The sequence below is a fragment of the Syngnathus scovelli genome, chromosome 7 (assembly GCF_024217435.2).
Source record: "Syngnathus scovelli strain Florida chromosome 7, RoL_Ssco_1.2, whole genome shotgun sequence".
Taxonomy (NCBI): domain Eukaryota; kingdom Metazoa; phylum Chordata; class Actinopteri; order Syngnathiformes; family Syngnathidae; genus Syngnathus; species Syngnathus scovelli.
The window spans coordinates 286,622-301,849 of record NC_090853.1 but is presented as its reverse complement, the minus strand read 5'-3'; the positions used below and the strand labels follow the sequence as shown (position 1 = coordinate 301,849).

Sequence of the window (15,228 nt, the reverse complement as noted above, 5' to 3'; positions counted from 1 at the left end):
ACAAACGTATGAACATTGTCTACTACAGGAAATCAGAGCAGCAGAATCCAGGACGGCCCAGCAGCCTGCCCCTCTTCTCGGCACGCCGTTCTCCACCCCGAACCGCCTTCTGTCCGTCGGCGACGTCCAGTCCCGTCGACCCTGACGAGGACTCCCGTCGCGCAACATCGGCCCCTGTCTCGTGGCGCGCTTCTCCACCCTCCGCGGCGCAGCCCCGCCCATCCGCCAGAGCGGTCACGTGCGTGTCACCTTTCGCCGTGATTCCTCCGTCACGTCCCGCCCCCTTAGCAAAGAAAGACAAGACTCCGACGCCTGTCGGGAGTTCCTCCGAGAGGGCCGCCCCTCCCCAAAGTTTGTCCAAAGGAGCGGGACCTTCTTGCGCTCCGTCCGCACCCGGTTCCTCTCCTGCCGCCGCCGCCGCCGCATCTTTGTCGGCATTCACAAGATCCTTGGCCGCCTCCTGCATCAGTCAAACGTTGTCAAAAAAGAACGGCGGCGGCGGGGGCGGGCGGCCGGTGCCAAGCTCATCCCTGCAAAGTCCTCCCTCGGCAGCGCGCTCGCCGTCTTCCCGTCCGCCGTCCGGTTGGCGAGCGGCCTGTTTGGATGGCAACGGTAGCTACCCTCCATCCCCCCTCAGGTCGCCGTTTGCGGACTCGGCTTTTTCCTACCATTCGCCCAACTCTTCTTGTCCTTCCCCCCCGTTTGTGAGAGCGAGTCGGCCCGGTGAATTTGGGAGTGAAAGCTGCTCTCCCGGCCCAGCCAAGGCGCAGTTGGCTAACAGCGTCATCGACGGTCTCTCCTTTGGGTCGCACAATCGCATGGCGCGACCCTTTTGCGCAAGCGTGCAGTCCTCTCCGGCGGCGAGCCCGCCCCCTCCCTTCACGCACGTCTGCTCGCCCCCCCCTGCCTCTGCCATGGCTAGCCAGCCCCCCCAGACTCCAGGCGCAGGTTCCCCGACTCCCTTAGGTCTAACTCTGAAGATGGCTGACGCATGGTCCTCCTCACGGCCTCAAATGACGGGTGTGCCACTTTGGACTTGCAGTGTCACGGCGGCGGCGGCGGCGCCCAAAGCCAGGAATCCCCAAGTTGGCTCCCTCACCCGCTCCTTGTCTTCTTGTTCCGCTCAGGAGAATGGGACTTTTTGCCGGACCGGGTCCCCTCACCCCGACAAAGCTCACGGCCTCCACAGGTCAGACGGCTCCCCGAGCCCGGCCGGCCAAGCGCGTGGCTCCTGGGCCCAAGACGGCCATGAGTCCGCTTTGAGCGGACGCTCACCGTCCTGCCCTCCGGAGTCACCAATCTCTTGTGACGTTGGCGGAGAGCATTGCAGCAGTCCGCCGTGGCTCCTCTGCACCTCCAGCAGCATCAGCCCCACTTGTCGGCTCAGCTCCCTCTCGCAGTCCACCACGGCGGCGCTGGCAACGGATTGGCCAGATGCAGAGTTGGAAGAAGGGAGCTGTCGGAGCCAGTTGATTTGCGCCTACGTGGGGCCAGAGGCCAAGTGGGCCCGCGCCGTCCCATCCTCGCCTCCGGACGCTCCTCGGCCTCCGCGGGCCGCCGTCTGCGCGCCGTCGCCCTCTGCCCGCCGCGCGTCTGGTCAGAAGGCCAGCTACGCCACCACCGTCAACTTGCAGATCGCCGGAAGTGGTCGGATCACTTCCTTCAGCACGGCCCACGTGAGCGTGAGCCAGACGCCGGCGCCGGCGGCAGCGGGCGGACAAATTCCCACGGCCAGACGAGTCAGCGTGAACATTGTCGCTTCTGCGCTTCCTCACAACTGCAGCCAGCTGTGAAAACCACGTCAAATTGGGCGCGCGCCATGGCTTTTTAGCCATGTGGAAAATGTGGACGGACGGCGAAAACCGGCACAGCGACTCGGCGGCTCTTCGCCACCTCTCCGGAGAGGAAAGAAACAAATGTTGGTGTAAACAAAGCAAAAAACGAAAAACAAAACAGGTTGTCTGTCCGACAAATGCTGTGCTCAATCACACTTGGGTTGCGTACCATCCTAAAATTGGGATTCTTTTGTGCTATTGCTAACCATCCATTTGTAGTCATTGTATTGTTTATTTATGAACTCTGAGACGGTAGGCACAAATGTCAGCCTTCAATTTGTCAACGTCTTTGTCATTTGGAGGATACACAGCACAATTCAGTCATGCCTGGAATTGCTTTGACGGCCAAGGAATATTTCCAAAAGACTGAGTCGACTTGACATTTGAGTTTGCTCGGAACGCCATTGACTGGAAAATGATCTGGAAGAAAATCGCCCCGTTGGCACCGTTATTGTGTTGCGCTTTTTCCTTGGCACCGTCGAACTCTTTGCAATAAAGTACGTGCCTCATTTCACAGCGGAACCATCGGTTTCCATTCGATTGGATTCCCTCACGTGTGTAAAAACCAAATCTAATTCAAATGCGTTTTGGCTTGGGAGCATCTGGGGGTGGCGGTGGCTTACAGCAGCAGCAGCAGCAGCAGCAGCGCCTTGCCATTCCTGTCATTTTGGATTCGTTTGTGCCAAGCTGAAGCTGGCTTCACGAAGCACCACGCCGAACGACATCGACTCGGTAAGTCAAGGTAGGCCGCGAGGTTAGTGTGCTTTATTTCTCGACAAAGATCCCGTGCTCAAAATGGTCTCCGCTCATACCCTCAACATTGGACGGCGTTGTCGCCTTGCTGGGCCGTTGTGGCGGCCGGCAGACAACGCAAGTGCAGTAAGTACAGAACAGGCTGCTCATGAGAGGGAGGACGAGGAGGAGGAGGAGGAGGAGGAGGCCTGTTGTTAGTCCAAGTCTTCCTGAGCCATTTCATTTGTGGAGTCAGCGAGGTGGCTTGAAGGAGGGAAAGCACGCAGGATACGGACGGTCCTTGGAGTTTGATCTGGCCTTAGCTCCCTCCGTGCGGGGCTTGCTTTGCCACTGATGAATCAATCGGCAGTCGTCTTCTACAGTACAGCTCCAGCGGTCCGTTGGACTGGAAGGAATCGAAAAAAAGTTCAGGGAAGTTATGAAATAAGCTTACATAAAGGATGGATGCTTTAGTCATCACCATGCTGCATGCTTGCCGGCCAATGAGCTCGGCTGCGCGTCTTGGGCGTCCCATCCGGGAAAAAGACGGACGCTGCGTGCTGGGGGAAGGGGCGTTGCCGTCCGTCCGTCCGTCCGTCGCCGAGGACGAGAAGGAGAAGCAGAAGGAGGGCATGAGAAAGGGAGAGAGAGACAAAGCCAAGAAGAAGAAAGCTGACAACAACGGCAGCGAGCGGGAGAGCAAAGACGACTCACATGCGGACGCACAGGTGCCAGAGTCCGACGCCGTTCGACGGCCGCTCCATGACGTTTGGTGCGCGTGCCTATCATGGATCATAGAGCCCCCAAAAGGTCCCACCAAGACATCGGAAGCCTGCCAGCCATTTAGGTAGCAAGCAAAGAGCAAGGAGCGAGCGAGCGAGCGAACGAACGAACGAGCAAGGAGCGAGCAAAGAGCGAACGAGTGAGCGAGCGAGCAGGCACAAGCGAGCAGCCTTCGGGTCGGCTCGCTTCGGGTCGGCTTGCTTCGGCTCGGGCGCTTGCTGGCGTTCCTTGCTGGCGAGGAGCACGAGGATGACATGCCTACGAGAGGAAGGCCTGCGACTGCGACTGCGACTGCGCCTGCCAAGCTCGTCGTCACCCTTTGCGTTTTGTGCCTGGCTTGTCTGCTGCGCGGCGGGGCGCGCGCGATGCCCAGTTTGGACTTGATGGAGCACGTGAAGGAGTTGCTCAGGGACGACCCCGCTTCGGTACAAATGGACCCAATTTCCTGCCTGGCTCGGTCCAATTTCGAACCCAATGCATGTTGTCTTTGCTCCTTATTTCGCTGCCCAAAGCGCATCAGATATAGATTTGAACAAATCAACTCCATTTGGATACATTTCTAAACCTTACATTCAACTTAATTTAAAAAAAAAAAACTTGCCCATGTATTGCGCAAGGCCGGTGTATATTTGACTTTGTTCGTTTTTAATTTTGGAATACATTTACGAAGTGAGGGGGCAGGCAGACGTTGCTTGAAGCAGTTCACTTTGGTCGGCAAAATAGTGGCAACAGTCAAGTCACCATTATGGATTTTGCGATACCATAAATCTGAAGCCGCTCTACCTAATCAAGTGACTGACCACAGAGTGTGTAATCATCTAATCCCGTCATCTGTGTGTGTGTGTGCGTGCGTGTGTGTGTGTGTTTGCGTGTGTGTGTGTGTGTGTGTGTGCGTGTCAGCAGTGCTCAGATTGCAAGTTGTACACCCCAACCTGGAGCGACTACAAGGTACGACTGTCATGTTATTTGTTTGACGGCTTTTTTTTTTTTCTTCAAATTTGAATGACGTTTACTCGAATGTGCGAAACTTGAGTGTCGCTCACTCTATGTAGTTGTTAACCTCCAATAACCCATCATTAGATCATTTAGATCCTAATATAATATGTTGTTATTTCATATACCAATATATTTGTCATCTAATCATTTCGATTTTCCTGAAACATTTTTGTATGCTTTTTTTCTAACAAGATTTCGGGACTTCTTTCCAAGATGTATTTGTTTGGGCTTAGTAAAAGAATAAAACCTTTTTATTTTTTCAACACCAAAAATGAAAATATTATACTAAAAAAATGATCAAACATCCCTCCCGAGGCTATACGCTCTGTGCTTTGTGTACTCTATTTACGTCACACACCTCCCTCTTCTTGTTGTTACTATTATCATTATTTTATATATATATATCTATATATTTCTTTCTTCTTCTTCTTGTTTTGTCAGACGTGTCCCAAGGACACCCTAAAATGCTTCTCTGCAGAAGTCCGAGTTCTCGTCACAGAGTGGGAAAGAAGTGAAGGGGACGTTTTGAAAAATTTGGAACGGGGCCTCAAGTTCTTAGAAGATGGTCCTCACAACCAGGTAAGCAGCCAAGAAAGGATGATATGCATTTGATACATATAACAAAAGTTAACCTTCTGAAATTCAGTTGAGAAATAAGCAAAGTAAAGTTGATTTTCAATGTCCACGCATTTGGTTTGATGAGAACAACGCTCCTCCCAACATGGTCACCACGAAGACACGCAAAATCCTAAAAGCTCCTCACTTTTTGGGGTGGGTGTGTGTGTGTTTTTTTTTTTGGATTGCCAATTTTTACAGAACCAGTCAGCGTGTGGTCCGTGTGAGCTCCACCCAGAAGAAAACGTCCAACACTTCTTGCGGGAACTTAAAAGAATTTTGGAGCGCATCAACTCGGCTTTTAGTGCCATTGCCTGAAATGGCTGTCAGCTACAAGGCACTTGCTGGCACTGCAAATCTCCGAAGGGACTGGCGTGCATCTCTTTGGTTTGGCAACTCCTCATATCCCGTCTTTTAACAGGTCCCACGACGATATTATTCGGAAAGCATCTATTTCATCAGCAATATCCCCCCCCCCACCACACCTTTTTTTTTTTTTAAATCAACTAACATATTCTTTTTTTTTCGTCATCTGCTGGCATCTCTTTTTAACTACCATTCTTTCTCAGCCAGTTCGTTCGGCGGTATATGCGCAAGTCAGTACCCTGGAGTATCATGTGAAAGATTCGATGATTGATATTTTGAAATCACAAGTCACGGAAAATAGCTTGTTCAAATACCGTTCCCTTTATTTCATAAATAGCTTGCTGACCCCCCCAAAAATGCAACACTTTGAAGCGAATATGCCATTTTTGTACAGATTTGATGAAGACACTTGCAGTCGTGCACGTGGTGAGCATTGGTCATAAAAGCCAAGGTCCATCCCACAATGTTCGTCTAGTCCCGAACTGTGACTTTTCTGTCTGTCGCCAGCGGCGTCGTTGTGAGGACAGAAAAACAAGCAAGCGCGAGTGTGCCGCCGCCATCTGATCAGGTCCGACCGCCTCTCGGAAGCAGCAGGGTTGTTATTGGGGGCGGGCGGTTGGCGGGCTCGTCTCGTCTCGTCTCGTCTCTTTTTCAGCCATCGGGCTTGTCCTTGTTTGGACCCATGAAGTCCAGGCCGTCCACGGGGATGTCCTTGTCTTTGATAGCCTTCTGCACGCAGCGCTGGTAGAGCCGGAAGCTGTCCGCACACGGCTCGGCGCCTCGCTCTCCTTTCAGGAACTTGTCGGCGAACCATCGGTTGAAACATTGGTCGTACTCCCGCTTGAGCTCCGTGCAAGCCTCGCCCACGCTGTTCATCTTTCGAGCGACGGACGGACGGAGAGAGAGAGCGAGAGAGAGCGAGAGAGAGAGAAATGCCCACAATAGTCCACGAAAACAAACAAGCCACTTGAGACAGACTTTGTGCTGCGCTCACGTCACGAGACGCAACCTGGGACCTCAACGTATGACGTCACATTCACACAAAGATCCCCGGAGGAGGAGCGCTTACTCCTTCGTTTACTGCGGGACCCACAAGACCTGCGCGCGACACCCAAAAATAATAATCGTAGTAGACGCTAAAGGGAAATGTGCTTTCGGCAGTTTGCAAACATATTTTTTAAGGTTGTGTTAAACTTATAAACATATCAATATAATATCTAGTATTGGAGTGCTCGTGTGGATTGGTGGGTGGCGAAGATTGTGCAGGCAAACTACATGAACTTAGGCCTGTATTAGTTTGCTTTGTCGGGAATAAACAATTGGTAAATTTGGTCTGATTAATCTACTGGTCTTCTCTTGGACAGAACGAACTTGCAAAATTGTTAGGTGCGCCAGTGTGTGGATTGGGACATAGCAACTCATGTGTTAAGTGTTGATCGCAATTTGGAGTCAGATCAATAACTAAAATCCGTAGCCTAAAAACGCCCATTGAAGTACACTGGAAAAAAATGAAACCTCGATAGGTGTTATTTGCCGTTGTTGTTGTTTTTGCAAGCCCACCATCCCCTCGGGTTCATATCAGATGGCTCTCTCCGTCCTGTCTGGTATCTGCTGGAGCCATCCAGTCAACATCGAGGTGCCTCCATCACAAGTTCCAAGTGAGACGTCTTTCTTTCTTTCTTTCTTCCTTTGCAACCACCCAAACCCTCGCGAGATCCGCCAGATCCCCAGAATTCTCGCGATTGATTCCAGCGGCTGGGAACGACGACCGCGAAACAAGGCGATCATTTTCATTTTGGCTTGTTTTGTCTCAGCCCCAAGTGATTAGCTGAAGACGGTACGTACAACTTGTGAAGCTCAAGAGCGGGTCGTCGTTTAGAAACGTCCCGCTGGCGCCAAAGTCAACATCGTTTGGCTAGGCTCGGCTAGGCCTGTGGATGTTAGCTTAGCTTTAGAACAGCAGGTTGCGCTGAATTCAAACGACGAGCGGAGCGGAGCGAGTTTGTCTTGATGTTTGTCTTCATTTCCGCTCCTGCAGTCACGCGGCGCCCTAAAACATGTCTGACAGCGACGACAGCGACTTCTCCGACAACCAAAGCGAGCGCAGCAGCGACGGAGAAGCCGAAGAGGTGGAGAATGAGGTAGGCTCGTGCTAATGCTAATGCCAACACGTCAACCAAGGCGCCGGACTTGGCTTCTTTTAGATTTTCTGTGAGTGTGTGTGTGTGTGTGCGTGCGTGTGTGTGTGCGCGCGTGTGCGCCTCTTTTGCCTTAATTTCCCTGCACAACTATGGTCGAGACGATAACTATGATTGTCGTCTTGCTCTGCGCTTCATGTTTGGGAACCCACGTTGTATTATTACCAGCGCGATGTTTGTCAACAAACCATGTTTTTCCACAATTGTCAGTGCCGCATTCATTTTTTAAATAAATGTATTTCTGATACAATGCATATGAATTAAATTGCAGGCACCATTAGCAAACATTGTTTTGCAGGGTAATGACCTGATGTGGTTCATTAGAATACCAGCTCAGTGGCCTAGTAGTAGAGTGTCCGCCCTGAGACTGGAAGGTTGTGGGTTCAAACCCCGGCCAGGTCATACCAAAGACTATAAAAATGGGACCCATTGCCTCCCTGCTTGGCACTCAGCATTAAGGGTTGGAATTGGGGGGTTAGATCACCAAATGATTCCCGAGCGTGGGCGGCACCGCTGCTGCTCACTGCTCCCCTCTCCCCCAGGGGATGGATCAAAATCACATGGGGATGGGTTAAATGCAGAGGACAAATTTCACCACACCCAGATGTGTGTGTGACGATGATCATTGGGACTTTAACTTTGACTTTAACTTTACAAAGTCAAAGTGTGCTTTATTGTCTGCTATATTCTTCACATGCCAAGACCCACAAAGAGATCGAAATGACGTTCCCACTATCCCACGGTGACAAGACATAGTTCACAATGTACATACAAGTAAACAACACAAGACAATAAAACAAGAAGGCACAAACAATGACTAAATAAGAGTGGTGAATAAATAATAAACAAATAACACAATAAGGGGGAAGAGAGTTCAGGATCCTAACAGCCTGGATGATATCTTTTTTTGGGTGTTTGTTCCTAAACACATGGGAAGAGGCTTTTGAAAATCTGAAATCTCAATGCAAAAGTATCGCAGTTAGAGCTGCTTCTTTTTTTTTTAAACTCTTCCAGCCCTTATTCGTAGATAGCGTGTCAAGCAGGTTTCATTCACGTTCATTCAGGAGGAGCCGGCCAGCCCCGTGGGGAGCGACAAGGTGGCTGAGGAGGAAGGTGAGGACCTGGATGATGAGTATGATGACGAGGAGGAAGAGGAGGACGACGACGACCGTCCTCGGAAGAAGCCGCGTCACAGAGGCTTCATCCTGGACGAAGCCGGTACAAAATCTCGATTGAATGTTGTTACGATTCTTTTTTTTATTGATCAAGCTTCCTCCTCCCACGAGTTCTCAACTCTCGTTTTTCCTCTCAGATGTGGACGACGAGGATGAGGATGAAGAAGAGGAGGAAGGAGCTGAGGACATCCTGGAGAAAGGTGCGAATTCTCCTTAGTAGCGGCTCAACTGCTGCTAAGTCTGCTCCTGGTCTGTGGCCATCAATGTCTGCTCTGTTCTTCTGCCATCCTGCTTTGTGTGACCCAACCTGCCTCCAATGCCCTCATTCTACTACCTCATTGTGACATTCTATTTTCTCCTCCTCTCGCACAGAGGAGGCTGAAGGTAAGTGGCCGTGCTGGCGTGCGCCACACTTGTTGACGTCGTCGGGTGTGACACCAAGCGCCTGCTTTCAGCAATCGACCACGTGGTCCTGGATGACGACCACTCGGGTTCCAGGAGGCTCCAGAACCTCTGGAGGTGAGAGCGAGGCCGTTTTTGCCATTGGGCTGCTGCGGCGTTGCCACGAGGTGCTGAAGGGCCGCTAACGGATATTTGCCTGTTTGGCGTGCGCAGGGACTCTCAAGAGGAGGAGATGGGCGAGTACTTCATGAGGAAGTACGCCAAGTCCCCCGGAGGGGAGCAGTGAGTATTCCTCTGACCAAATGAGCGTTTGGAGAGTTCACCGCCGATTGCTCTTCGTTCTTGTTCGAGGAGCGGCGGATTTGCCCACAAAGTGGCCTTTGAAATACTTGTTGGGTGAAAACGCTGCAATCCCAAATCAGGCTGTTGGTCAGAAATGAGTGGAAAGAAACCTGAAGTTGCGGCAAGCCCATATTCGTCCCTATTTAGTTGCTTGTCTTCAGCTGAAGGGCCTTCAAAAGCGCTTGCAGCTATTGGCTTCCATCAATATGCAAACCATCAATATTCCAAATGCCATCCAGCCTATTCCTCCTCCCTCTGTGGCGTGCAGCTACCCGGGAGGGTCGGAGGAGCTCTCTGACGACATCACCCAGCAGCAGCATCTTCCGGGTGTCAAGTACGTAAACACGGCTTTAGCAAAGTGCGGCGGCGGCCGCCAGCTCACGCAATCACGTCGTCTTCTAACTGCTCCGCTGCATTTGTCAACATCAGGGATCCTAATCTGTGGACTGTCAAGTGCAAGGTGCGATTCCTACGCGCGCGCGCGCACGCACGCGCACACACTTGCTCATGGGGTCCCTCCCGCCTTCACAGATTGGGGAGGAGAGGGCGACCGCCATCGCACTGATGAGGAAGTTCATCGCCTATCAGTTCACGGACACGGTAAGAAGCTCGTCGGAAGGCTGGGCACGACTGGGAAGCCGCTGACCCGCCCTCGCTCGGCCTTCGCAGCCGCTCCAGATCAAGTCGGTGGTGGCCCCGGACCACGTGAAAGGTTACATCTACGTGGAGTCCTACAAGCAGACGCACGTGAAAGCTGCCATCGAGGGCATCGGAAACCTTCGCATGAGCTTGTGGAAGCAGCAGATGGTTCCCATCAAGGAGATGACGGATGTCCTCAAGGTGGTCAAAGAGGTCACCAACCTGAAGCCCAAATCCTGGGTCAGGCTCAAACGAGGCCTGTACAAAGAAGACATCGCGCAGGTAACCCGCACGCACCATTGTTTCCAAAGCAAATGTGTGCAAGTTGAGGCCTGTGACTGATAAGACGGTGTATTTGTGTGCTTTGCGCTCCCTCCAGGTGGACTACGTTGAGCCCAGCCAGAACACCATCTCCCTCAAAATGATCCCTCGCATCGAACTGGACCGCATCAAAGCCAAGATGAGCTTGGTAGGTCGCCGCTGGCACGTGCACGCACGCGCATTAGTGCTTTGTCCCATTCCTTGCGTGTCTGCAGAAAGACTGGTACGCCAAGAGGAAGAAGTTCAAGAGGCCCGCTCAGAGGCTCTTTGATGCAGAAAAAATCAGGTCCGCACCAAGTCTGCCGCCCGCCCGCCCGCCTGCCTGCACTCCCGTATGCCGCAGTGACACCTGCGTGTTTGATTGACAGGTCGCTCGGCGGGGAGGTCAGTCACGACGGCGACTTCATGATCTTCGAAGGCAATCGTTACAGCCGCAAAGGATTCCTGTTCAAGAGCTTCGCCATGTCGGCAGTGGTGAGCAGCGAGCGAGCGAGCGAGCTCTCCCTCCCTCCCTCCCTCCCTCCCTCCGCGTGACTCCAATCGTGATCGATTGCTCCATTTTTCTCTTCTTTTTGTTTTTTTGAACCCAACTAAGAGGGCTACAAGTAACTATTGTTGTGTGCGTGTGCGCGTGTGCATGCATGTCTCCTCTGACAGATCACAGATGGCGTGAAGCCCACGCTGTCCGAGTTGGAGAAGTTTGAAGACCAGCCGGAAGGAATCGACTTGGAGGTGGTCACCGAATCAGGTTGGCGTGCGTTTTGTTTGCTCGAAGATGTGGGGGGGGGTCGCTTTGCCACAAGCAATCGCCGTTTGTGTTTCTGCAGGCAAGGAGCGTGAGCACAACCTGCAGGCGGGCGACAACGTGGAGGTGTGCGAGGGGGAGCTGATCAACCTGCAGGGGAAGATCCTCAGCGTGGACGGCAACAAGATCACCCTCATGCCCAAACACGAAGACCTCAAGGTGCGCCTTTCTTTTGAGAAAGCTTCATTCCTGATTTGCAGCATGCGTGCTGTGCCCTGCTCTGCTCTTCCTGACCCCATTGCTCACGTTGGGTCTCACCATGTCCTCTTGGAAGAAGTATGCCTTTATTGTCTTCGCTTTAGGACCCCCTGGAGTTTCCAGCTCAAGAGTTAAAGAAATATTTCCGAATGGGCGACCACGTGAAAGTGATCGCCGGCCGATACGAAGGCGACACCGGCCTCATCGTACGCGTAGAGGAGAACTTTGTCATCCTCTTCTCCGACCTCACCATGCACGAGGTAGCTCCTCGGTCCGTCGTGTCGGCCGTCTGGATTTCGGATTTCATTGTCTGTGTTTTTGATTTTTTTTTTTTTTTTTTTGCTTGCCTGCAGCTGAAGGTGTTGCCCAGAGATCTGCAGCTCTGCTCAGAAACGGCGTCTGGCGTCGACGCGGGGGGGCAGCACGAGTGGGGGGAGTTGGTTCAGCTGGACCCGCAGACGGTGGGCGTTATCGTGCGGCTGGAGAGAGAAACCTTCCAGGTAAACCGCCAGGCGTAAACCGCCACCACCACGCTCGCATGCTCGGTCCACGCTTGAGCGCCGCACCACGCCGCTCTTCCTCCGGCAGGTCCTCAACATGCGCGGCAAAGTGCTGACGGTGCGCCACCAGGCGGTCAACCGGAAGAAGGACAACCGCTTTGCCGTGGCCTTGGACTCGGAGCAGAACAACATCCACGTCAAAGACATCGTGAAGGTCATCGACGGGCCGCACTCGGTAAGGGCGCTCGGGACTGGCTGGCTTTGCCCAGCGAGTCTGGTGGCGCTCCCTCCGGTTGAGACGCATGTGCGCCCGCCCGCCCGCAGGGCCGCGAAGGCGAGATCCGCCACCTTTTCCGAGGATTCGCCTTCCTGCACTGCAAGAAGCTGGTGGAGAACGGAGGGATGTTTGTCTGCAATACACGCCACCTGGTGTTGGCCGGCGGCTCCAAGGTAAGCCCGTCTGGATCTGGGAAAAACCAGTTGGATGGTTTGTCGGCATCGGCGGTCCGAGACGGAAGGAGGCTCCTTCCATAGTAACGCCGTGTTTCAGCCCAGAGACGTGACCAACTTCACGGTGGGCGGCTTCGCTCCCATGAGCCCTCGCATCAGCAGCCCCGTGCATCACGGCGGCGGCGGTGGTAAGCGGCGCCCGCCGCTGAGCCGAGCCGAGCCGGGGCCTCGCGTCTGATGCCGCCGCTCGCCCCGCAGGTGCTCAACAGCGAGGAGGAGGAGGAGGGGGAGGCGGCATGGGACGGGGCCGAGGACGACGGGACAACGAGCTGATTGGTCAGACCGTTCGCATCTCGCAGGGTCCATACAAAGGTAAGCGCCCACCCCATCTGCACAAATATCGGAGGAGCTTCAGTTGGTCGCTCAGAGATGATCTGATTTCGTTTTTGTTTTTATCTTTCATGTGGTTTTGCGTTTTCCTAGCAATGTTTTACGCCCTAATGTCCGTCCGCTCGCTCGCTCGCTCGCCAGGTTACATCGGTGTGGTGAAGGACGCCACAGAGTCCACGGCCAGAGTGGAGCTCCACTCCACCTGTCAGACCATCTCCGTGGACAGACAGCGCTTGACCACCATGCAAGCCAGCCGTCGTTTTTGCTTTTGAACCGTGCGACGGCGCTGCCGCCGCCTTGCTGACACGGCGTGCTTGGCTCTGCTTTGCAGGGGTGCGCAGAAACACGGGGGCATGACCTCCACCCACGGGCGCACGCCCATGTACGGCTCGGGCTCCCGGACGCCCATGTGCGGCTCTCAGACGCCGCTGCATGACGGTGAGCAATGGCGCTTCATGATTTGGAGCCATCGGAAGGCCAAGAACGCGACCTGACCAGTACAGGACACCGACCTCGTACCGCTTTCTGCCAAACAGGGAGCCGTACGCCTCACAGCGGCTCGCAGACGCCGCTGCACGATGGCAGCAGGACGCCTGGCCAGAGCGGAGCCTGGGACCCCAATAACCCCAACACGCCGTCCAGGTGAAGCCCACACGTTTGGGCCAAAAATAGCTGCAATCGATATTTTGCCGCCAGGTCAGGCCAGGCCAGGCCAGGCCAGGGGGAATCGCTCGTCTTGTGCTGATGCGCAAAATGTTCACGTTGCAGGAACGACGAGGAGTACGACTTTGGCTTTGACGACGAGCCCTCGCCCTCGCCTCAGGGCTACGGGGGGACCCCCAACCCCCAGACGCCAGGTTACCCCGAAGTGCCATCTCCGCAGGTCAACAATCAATACAACCCTCAGACGCCGGGCACGCCTGCCATGTGAGTGGAATCTCGCCAAGGTGGTGGCGGCGGCGGCCTCAGCGGGTCTTTGTTTTGTTCCCCTTTTTCACATTGTCACGCTTCGATTTTTCCCCTTCCTTCAACTTCAAACAAGTATTTGGCGGGCGGGCGGGCGCAGTAACAGTCCCACATTCCTTCAACATGTCATCCATTTGAAATTGTTCCACATCATTCCTCATGGTTCCATAATGACTTGTGCTTCCTTTTCTTTTCAGGCCACGTCATGTCATTGAACCATTTTTCTTAGCAGCCTCCCTCACATAGGAAAATGTTAAATGCAGCAAACAAAGCTGCCGGCCGCTGTCGCGTGTTCCAACTTGTGTTCCAACTTGTGTTCCACCTTGTGTGCCCACTTTGTGTGCCCATGTTGTATTCCAACTTGTGTTCCACCTTGTGTTCCACCTTGTGTGCCCGTGCAGGTACAACACGGAGCAATATTCTCCTTACACCGCCCCCTCCCCCCAAGGCTCCTACCAGCCCAGTCCTAGTCCTCAGAGCTACCACCAGGTGGCGCCCTCACCGGTAGGCTACCAGAACACCCACTCTCCGGCCAGCTACCACCCCACGCCGTCCCCCATGGCCTACCAGGTAACGTCTCCCCGTGGCTTGAGCCGAGCGACTCGGGTCGCCGATCGTGGGACTCGACAGGCGGCTGTCAGATCGCGACGGCGAACGCGAGACGTCGGTCGGCTTACGAGTTGACGTCTAAGGAGATCTCTGAACGTTGTCTGATCGTCTTTGATCACGGATCATCCCGCAGGCCAGCCCCAGTCCGAGTCCGGTGGGCTACAGCCCCATGACGCCCGGAGCGCCATCTCCCGGCGGCTACAACCCCCACACGCCGGGCTCCAACATCGAGCAGGGCGGCAGTGACTGGGTGACCACCGACATCCTCGTGCGGGTCAAGGACTCCTTCATGGACCTGATGGGACAGACGGGAGTCATCCGCAGCGTCACGGTGAGAGTTCACCGTAGCAAGCGTTGGTTCAGAGGAAAGACTTGTGACCGAGCCCGGGCGTCTTTTGCAGGGCGGCATGTGCTCCGTCTTCATGCAGGAGTCGGAGAAGGTGGTGAGCGTCAGCGGCGAGCACCTGGAGCCCGTCACGCCGACCAAGAACGACAAGGTAAGCCCGGGCTCGGCTCGGCTCGGCTTGGCCCGGCCCGGCCCGGCCCGGCCGCGTCCTGGGACTTGAGCGCTGTGTCTGCCCGCAGGTGAAGGTGATACTGGGAGAGCACCGGGAGGCCACGGGCACCCTGCTGAGCATCGACGGAGACGACGGCATCGTGCGCAAAGTTCTGGACAACCAACTCATGATCCTCAACCTGCGCTTCCTGGGATGTCTGGGCCACTGAGGCCGTAAGAAAAGCACCCATTTGTGTTTAGCTGTCAACGTGAGGCTTTTACTCCAAACGCTGCTTGTTGTTCTTCCTCGTTTTTCATTTTTTCTTAGTTCATCAGCACAATTATTAGCAGCGCCATCAGATTTGAGTCACGTACGGATGTCAATAAAGTATGAAACAGGCCACATGGGA

The 15,228-nt window shown here is 54.1% G+C and overlaps 2 protein-coding genes and 1 long non-coding RNA gene across 3 annotated transcripts; 1 reads left to right on the top strand and 2 right to left on the bottom strand.

Moving 5' to 3' along the window:
• Positions 1-2,047: 2,047 nt before the first annotated feature.
• Positions 2,048-3,737, bottom strand: LOC125972401 (uncharacterized). Its single transcript, XR_007482797.2, has 3 exons — positions 3,282-3,737; positions 3,049-3,127; positions 2,048-2,973 (listed from the first exon to the last, which is right to left on the bottom strand). It is a non-coding gene; the product is annotated as an uncharacterized lncRNA (long non-coding RNA).
• A 1,888-nt stretch (positions 3,738-5,625) lies between these two features.
• On the bottom strand, positions 5,626-6,830 carry triap1 (TP53 regulated inhibitor of apoptosis 1). The gene has a single exon (XM_049726065.2). The coding sequence runs from the start codon at positions 6,201-6,203 to the stop codon at positions 5,979-5,981; it is 225 nt and encodes a 74-aa protein (XP_049582022.1). The 5' UTR covers positions 6,204-6,830; the 3' UTR covers positions 5,626-5,978.
• Positions 6,831-7,006: 176 nt separating this feature from the next.
• Positions 7,007-15,226, top strand: supt5h (SPT5 homolog, DSIF elongation factor subunit). The gene is made up of 30 exons (XM_049725969.1): positions 7,007-7,164; positions 7,366-7,468; positions 8,590-8,743; positions 8,838-8,900; positions 9,073-9,084; positions 9,156-9,219; positions 9,316-9,384; positions 9,713-9,778; positions 9,874-9,904; positions 9,976-10,044; positions 10,114-10,365; positions 10,463-10,552; positions 10,620-10,690; positions 10,773-10,878; positions 11,062-11,152; positions 11,232-11,368; positions 11,512-11,667; positions 11,761-11,907; positions 11,996-12,142; positions 12,232-12,357; positions 12,458-12,545; positions 12,616-12,729; positions 12,889-12,991; positions 13,079-13,185; positions 13,284-13,389; positions 13,516-13,674; positions 14,115-14,283; positions 14,456-14,653; positions 14,724-14,819; positions 14,908-15,226. Exons 2-30 carry the CDS (start codon positions 7,385-7,387, stop codon positions 15,046-15,048), a joined length of 3,216 nt encoding a protein of 1,071 aa, XP_049581926.1. The 5' UTR covers positions 7,007-7,164; positions 7,366-7,384; the 3' UTR covers positions 15,049-15,226.
• The last annotated feature ends 2 nt before the right edge of the window (positions 15,227-15,228 follow it).

What these genes read in the sequence shown, in the direction of transcription:
- triap1 (XM_049726065.2), bottom strand. Translation starts at nt 6,203, where the DNA reads ATGAACAGCGTGGGCGAGGCTTGCACGGAGCTCAAGCGGGAGTACGAC.
- supt5h (XM_049725969.1), top strand. Translation starts at nt 7,385, where the DNA reads ATGTCTGACAGCGACGACAGCGACTTCTCCGACAACCAAAGCGAGCGC. An exon ending in CCGAAGAGGTGGAGAATGAG is followed by an intron (nt 7,469 to 8,589) that starts GTAGGCTCGTGC and finishes ACGTTCATTCAG; the next exon opens with GAGGAGCCGGCCAGCCCCGT. An exon ending in AGACAGCGCTTGACCACCAT is followed by an intron (nt 12,992 to 13,078) that starts GCAAGCCAGCCG and finishes TCTGCTTTGCAG; the next exon opens with GGGTGCGCAGAAACACGGGG.